Source organism: Orussus abietinus, unplaced genomic scaffold (genome assembly GCF_000612105.2).
Source record: "Orussus abietinus isolate OABI.00-Male unplaced genomic scaffold, Oabi_2.0 scaffold448, whole genome shotgun sequence".
Taxonomy (NCBI): Eukaryota; Metazoa; Arthropoda; class Insecta; order Hymenoptera; family Orussidae; genus Orussus; species Orussus abietinus.
This window is the reverse complement of record NW_019394603.1, coordinates 29155-36091: the sequence shown is the minus strand read 5'-3', so window position 1 is coordinate 36091 and position 6937 is coordinate 29155. Positions and strand designations below refer to the sequence as shown.

At 39.0% G+C, this 6937-nt stretch overlaps 2 protein-coding genes across 3 annotated transcripts in view; both read right to left on the bottom strand.

Moving 5' to 3' along the window:
• Positions 1 to 449: 449 nt before the first annotated feature.
• LOC105702523 (leucine-rich repeat-containing protein 71) lies at positions 450 to 3724 on the bottom strand. The gene is made up of 6 exons (XM_023432862.1): positions 3090 to 3724; positions 2049 to 2228; positions 1253 to 1404; positions 965 to 1147; positions 756 to 865; positions 450 to 674 (listed from the first exon to the last, which is right to left on the bottom strand). Exons 1-6 carry the CDS (start codon positions 3317 to 3319, stop codon positions 477 to 479), a joined length of 1053 nt encoding a protein of 350 aa, XP_023288630.1. The 5' UTR covers positions 3320 to 3724; the 3' UTR covers positions 450 to 476.
• A 312-nt stretch (positions 3725 to 4036) lies between these two features.
• LOC105702525 overlaps positions 4037 to 6937 on the bottom strand; it is a 25638-nt gene continuing 22737 nt past the window's right edge. For both annotated transcript variants that reach the window (XM_012430161.1, XM_012430160.1), the window contains exon 8: positions 4037 to 6394. In XM_012430161.1, the coding sequence (XP_012285584.1) occupies positions 6149 to 6394 (246 nt within the window). In that variant the 3' untranslated portion in view covers positions 4037 to 6148. The remainder of the gene's footprint in view (positions 6395 to 6937) is intronic.

Here is a 6937-nt window from a genome sequence, read left to right as displayed (position 1 = left end):
TCTTACGCTAAAACGATGGTAACACGAGGTCTCGGAGTGAAAATTTAGTTAACCCGGAAATCACAGATGGCGCATGGGATCCCTCTGCAGTCAATTAGGGCCTCAGAAACCATGAATCCAGGGGATTTCTTGAGTTTTACTTCGATTTCTTTATAATTATTGTACGAAAACGTCAGATGGAGTATGCCATTTAATACAATATCCAATATAATTAAAAACAGCTGTTAATATAAAAACCAACGTCGGCAAGATATTTAGAAAAGCCTTTCTTACCGACGTCGATCAAGTTCCTCTACATGTTTCACTTCATGTTAAATTCTGATAACGAATGCAGAGCAATTTATTTGTAGTGACTTTATCGAAAACTGATTAATTACTTTCAACATAAGATATCAGAGGTACATCAATAAAGGAGCAACTTGTTTCCCCTGAAGTAGTAATGTGTTTCAATGAAATATATATATATATAAATTTCGTTATATTTTTTCGGAGACTGCTGCTTCGGAAGTATTAGCAATTTTGCTACGCAAAATCTTGCTCTCGATCGGCAGAAGCTTCGAGGAACGAAACTCTTCAAGATCACTGGAAATCGATTCTTCGTGATGACGACGTGCGTGCAGGAGTTCCTCCAGACGTACCCAGGACTCGTTACTTTCGTTCTCCAAATGATTACCCTTAAATAGGAAAATAATCTACGTACAGCACAATAGCAATTTGTTCTAAATTCTGAACCACTCGTGGAAATAGTCCATTACCCGTAAGTCAAGGTAAACAAGACCTCTACTGGAATCCTTCAACAGCATAAAATCCTGGTAATGGATGCAGCTCAATATCCTTTCCAGCGATTTCTTTGATAACTGATTAACTGTATTTAATACGAAACGTAAGAGATGCTATTAAATGAGCGTCCTGTTTATACAAAAGTAGCAACTTTTTGCACCTAAACGTAAATATTTGTACGTACAACTTAGGTTTAAATGGCGTATTTCGAAGTTCCCTGTGCACATAATTGCTCCTTTAATTCGCCTGCTCTCTTTACCTACAGGATGCAATGTTGATGAATTTTTAGATTCCATGTTGGTTTTAAGACCATTTTGCGCTGAGGGGAAATCAGGTTTTGAAGATGTCCGACTTCCGGCATGACCATCTGAAACCAAAATCAAACATAGGACAAATAGACTGTTTCGTTTAAACAACTATTTTTATTTCTTCGCACTTATGTGATACTTATATATCATTTTAATTAGATTACCTGTGTCGATTGTTTCAAGACTCTTCTTTTCCTCGTCTTCGAGTGAGTCCAAGATTTCTTTCTTTTCCGACGAATCTTCACTTTTTGGGCTTCTAAGAAACGCTAATTTTTCTCGCCGAAGCTCGACTACTTCTCGATGAGTCAAGGTGGACCTGAAATGGACATTCCGATTCTCTCTTCTCTCAGTCATTTCCAGCCTTTCGTCAATTAAGGTGATACGAAAGGGTCATTCTATATATTGAACGTCAAAATATTTATAAAACTTTTCATCAAACTGGGTGCACCCAATCATTTGAAACTTTGACACGTGATTACGAAAGCTCTACGGAATTACGTGATACTCGTAAAATTTCATTTTTCACAAGAAAAACGAGATCCAATATAATTTGACCCAGCTGTCAATATAAAAACGAACGTCAACAACGTAGGTGCTTAGCAAAATCTTCTTTATCGACGTCGATCAAGTTCTCCTATGTGTTTCACTTCACCTTAATTCTGTGGTCTTGCTTTGAGAAAAAAAAATGTCTTTATCGAGATTTCAGGATCCTCCGGCGGGTCAAGGAGGTTCTAAATCGAGGATGTCCGATTGATCTAGCTTCGATTAGATCTTCCGTACTCACATGCAAAGCTCACGAATAATGGCCTCAGCTCCTAGGTCGCGAATTCTATTTCCAGTTAAGACCAGACTTCGCAATGACCTGTAAAGCCCTCAATATTTATTAAAATAGAATACACAAAAATAGTATTAAATCCTTGATCTATTTGCAATTATTCACATTATTTTCTATCTACACACCTATTCGTGCGTAGCATTGCTCCGATATACTGAGCTCCAATTTCCGTGATTCCATTATTGGAAAGATCCAAGGACACAATAGTTGAACAATCCGCGTTCTTTGCATATTCCAATTCCCTTGATATTTTTTCAACACCTTTATCAGCTATCTCGCAAAGTTTCAGGGATAAGTGCTGTAATCTACCCACAGAACCCTGTTAGGTAAATGTTACGTTTTCGCAGCTAACGTGTTATGTATTACCATATACCATAACAGTAACATAGGAGTTAGATCTTTGTTATTATTTCCCACTCAATAAGATAATACGTAATGTAACATTTTATATCAATGTTATAAGTTAAGTTACCAGCAAATAATATTAATTTTTCAAACATTTAATAAAGAAAAATAAAGCAATTTTATAAAAAATTATACAATTTTTTCTTTTTATATTATTTTGTGCCACTTGGCAATAGTTAGGTATTATATAATAAACCAGACTTTAAATGAAATTACGTGAATGATAAACTATCTGATTTTATTTAAAGACTATGATTTCATTCGACTTGCAAACAATTACTGATAATGTGTATGCGCGTATGAAGTAAAATCACATTTTTCCATACGAGTAGTAAAGAAAATATGACATGTATTAATCTTATTACATTCGACGATGAATTATGACAATGACGATGACGATGATGTAATAAAGTAGATGATAATTAGCACCAATGTAATTCTGTTTTGTTACTAATATGTGCTGCATATACGCAGTAATATCAGGACAGTAACACAATGTAAGATAAGAGTAACAAAGTTACGCTACATTTATGTAGATATGATAAAAAATGTTATGTAACCTGTTAGCTCCATGTTACATAACTGTTAGGTTATTACATTGTAACAAACGTTATGTTATTTGTTAGTTTTTAAGTTATCTTTTTATTTTTTTATATTTTTTATATTATTATTAATCGTTAGGTTTGGTGTTCAGTGGGTAGTCGGGGTAAGTCGTAGATGAAGATGTATATATATATTTTTTATTACAATAATTTACCTACTTCCCTTCAGGTGAGCACAGCAAATAGTAATTCCTACTAGAGTTTGGATTCATGTCCAAAATTAGGTCTTTCAGGCATCGATAACGTTTCAGGATCTCAGAAATCTGAACAATTCCGTACGCGTTTATCTGGCAATTCTTTAAGCTAGAAACATCTATGTGTAAGGAACCTTCGGTTTCAATAATTTGTCGACGCTTCATGATTATTCGAGAGATTAATAGGAATTTCATTACCTCAGCTGTGTAATCGTGCTATACTTGGAGACAATTAAATCCAGGGCATCTAGCGCAAAAATCGTCCATGAATTTCCTGTTAAAGGTGTATAGATAATGCCGATAACAAATAAAAATGGCGTAAGCGAAAGAAAAATGGATAATTTGTTACTTAAGAGTTCGTCATTAAATAAATTATTCACTTGCCGTTGCTCTCCAATCTCCAAGGTTTCTCAAGTTTCTTAACATTTTCGAAAAGAATCCGCATAGTGACCGGTGGTTCATCTTCTGGTCTTAATAAAAATACCCGTTAACTTAGTAAATAATAAGAAAATATGCACCTGAGATCGCCTTATTTGATTAAAAAGATAAATGTATGAGTAATTTACTTTAACCGATCGGTTAATTCCAGTTCTTCCGTATCCTCCTCCTGCAATTTAATCGTTTCGTAATTCAAGGAATTCGTATGCAGAGCAAAACCATCGCCAGAAGAACATTCCGCGACCTGAAGGACAGAATACGCGTTAACATTTACCAAAGTGTTAAAATAATATAATTTTTATTCCCCGCGTATTCACCATAAGCATCGGCAGAGGTCGAAATTCGCAAATTCTGGAGATCTCCGCGAGATCCGCAGAAAACGCCGCTGATAGCCGCGACTCTGCGGAGAAAAGAGGAACTAAATCGCAGGAACTTGGATTAACCGGGAACGCACCGAAATCAATCCGCCATAGATTCAGGGAACGAAACTTTTTAATCGAACGATACACTTAGCGAGTAGTCTCCGAGTTATATAAACAAATGATCAATCACGAGCACTACCAAATGAATTTCCGTCAATCACAGTGAGAATTAGTAATCAACCTGCAGGCGTGACAGGAACATTCCTCGCGGTAGCGGGAGGGTGCGACTTGTTCTTCTTATCCATTAAAACGTCCTCGAGGTGACAAAAGTCTCAAAATACGCTCGACGAGGGAAACAAGTGTAAAAAATGTACGCTCGAAATTCGCCAGAACTCGCGACCACGATCTCGGTCAATGTCGCACACGGCTTTACAATCACATCGTAAAATGAAGTCGATCGATCGACGTCGTCCTGTTTCAATAAAAAATAACACATGAAAAAAGATAAGAGACGAATGCCACGGAGACAACAGAGAGCGACGCAACATCGAGTGTAGAAATTGAAAAGGGGGAACGATCTTCCGCCTCCGTGAAATAGCGTAGAGACAGGCACACGTAGGTGTTTTAATAAAGATACATACATCCTTTCACACGGCGTATAATATGTAAACGTCTTAACAATAAATTTCAAGAGTTCGGATTAACGAAATAAAATTACTACAAAGGCGAGCGACGTCGAGGGAGGAATTTCGTCGAGGCGGCTCTCTCTCTCTATCTCTTTCTTTCTGCCATTTTCGAGGCCGTATAATATTGTATAATATATATTTATATATCAGCGATTTGCGGGACGTTCCGCGAGATTAAAGGCAATCTATAACAGCCAATCGCGCAAATTGACCGATCGGCGCGACGCCACTCTTCGGGGCGGCGCAATTTGGAGATTCGGGGCCCTCGGTAGTTATCGCGCTATTTACGACGCGCGAATACGCAGTCTAGATTCTGTCGTTTTTACGAATTACAGGCTGCGAGTTATCGGTAGGGATAAGCGACGAGTTGGAGATCGGTTCCAACAATGAGATTGGCAGCGATCGAGTCGCGGTTGTCGCTGCCAAACTCTGGTGAAGATGATTATTGCTGTGGACTCTAGTGATGTTCGTTGTGGATCCTAGGAACGATGGAGATTGTATTTCCTGTTGTGGATAAATGTTGTATTCTTTGACATGGATCCTGACGATAAAAGTAGCATCAATTGTGGATTCCGAAGACGATGGAAATCACATTTGATGATAAAAATTGCGTTCGTTGCTGTACATCCTGATGATGAAGATCGTATCGATTGCTTCAGATCCTGGGGACGATGAAAGCAGTCGTCATTGTTGTCATTCCTGATGATAGAAATTCTGTTCGTTTCCTGATTCTGACGATGATAATTCTCTTTACTGTTATGGATCCTGGTGATGATGGAAATGGTAATCGTTGCTGAATCCGGACGAGGATGAGAATAATAATTACATTTGATCCTATTAACGATCGCTGTGAACCCAGGCGTTAATAAACCTATCGTTGCTCTGGATCCAATCCGGTGCTACCAATCCTTATTTTGATTAAAATCCTAAAACCTTATGTCGCTGCCGCCGACGATTAAAAACCTTTTCCACGGTTTTACTTCTAAGAAACACCAGTTGCCACTGATTCTGACCCTCCTCGTAAACATTTCTAGCAATTCAATTTTATCTTTCCCATAATAAACAATTAAAAAGCATCCAATCCAAACGCAACGGAATAACACATCCGGACATCCGGGATCACCTTGTCTATTCAAAACCGAACAACTAACTTTAACACCGACCATCTACCTCAACATCTGATCCCAGCAACGTTTATCAGCGATCCTTAAAACGCTAACCAAAGTAACCAGCTAATTCTAAAGTCAAATAGCAACGATTCAGCGACTCAAATAAAGCCCGATCAGCGGATTCCGCTAGCAACTATCATCCTCTTCTGAGTCCAATCCTTTTCGGCCTTGACCATGGCCTCGGACAACGATCAGCTGATCCTGAAGTCGTCGGACAGCCGGCTCCGACATTGCATGGCAGTGACCAGCAATCTTTGACATTGAATGCCCACCAGGCGAAGCTGGTCGCTCCTCTGTATTCGTCGCTGAAAAGCCAGGAACGATTCCGAGATTATGAGGGACAGGGCGACCCTGAAGAGCAGAGGTTCGCTACGTCTTCGGGGCAAAAATCGCCACGGAGGCTTCAGGGTCCTTTGGTGCCGATGATTTGATCGCTCGTCGACGTTCTTCGATCATTTGCCGACGAGCTTGCTCTCTGGCTTCGCGAGCTTTGCGACTTGCTTCGGTATTTGCTACTTGTCTAGGTTTTACGCTACGAGATGAGGTCGTCCTGCGTTTTGTTGCGTGGCCGTTCTGAGCTGAACTCGGGGTTACCTCTCCCTCGGCTAAGCCGACCTGTGAATTAATGCAGAATTGTTAATTATGCGGGGTGATGAATAAATGTTTAAGGTGAAGTTAAACACGGCGAGGAACTTGATCGACGTCGGTAAAGGTTTTTTGTTTTTTTTAAATACCTACGTTGCCGACGTTGGTTTTTATATCGACATCTGTGGCGAATTACATTGAACATTGTACTAAATGGCATACTACATCTGTCGTTTTCGTACAATAATTATAAAGAAATCGAAGTAAAACTCCAGAAATCCTCTGAATTCATGGTTTCCGAGGCCCTAATTCACTTCAGAGGAATCCCGTGCGCCATCTGTGATTTCCGGGTGAACTAAATTTTCACTCCGTGATCTCATATTACCATCGTTTTAGCGTAGCAGCACGTAAGACACTTTTTTTTGCCTTTATCCCGTTCAAATGTAAGTTTCTCGATTACCAGAGTGTTCTAAATTGTCGTAAGATTGTTCTAAGCCTTTCGTTTCTCATATGAGAGCCCTCAATAATTGTATATTGATCGAAATATGAGAGCTCTACACCATTTGGTTTTTT

Bases quoted from the DNA above. Each gene is read 5' to 3' on its own strand.
- LOC105702523 (XM_023432862.1), bottom strand. From the start codon at position 3,319: ATGAAATTCCTATTAATCTCTCGAATAATCATGAAGCGTCGACAAATT. The intron at 1,148-1,252 runs GTAATCTAATTA...TTTTGGTTTCAG, and splicing joins TCTTGAAACAATCGACACAG to ATGGTCATGCCGGAAGTCGG. The intron at 675-755 runs GTAATGGACTAT...TTCCTATTTAAG, and splicing joins TTGTTTACCTTGACTTACGG to GGTAATCATTTGGAGAACGA.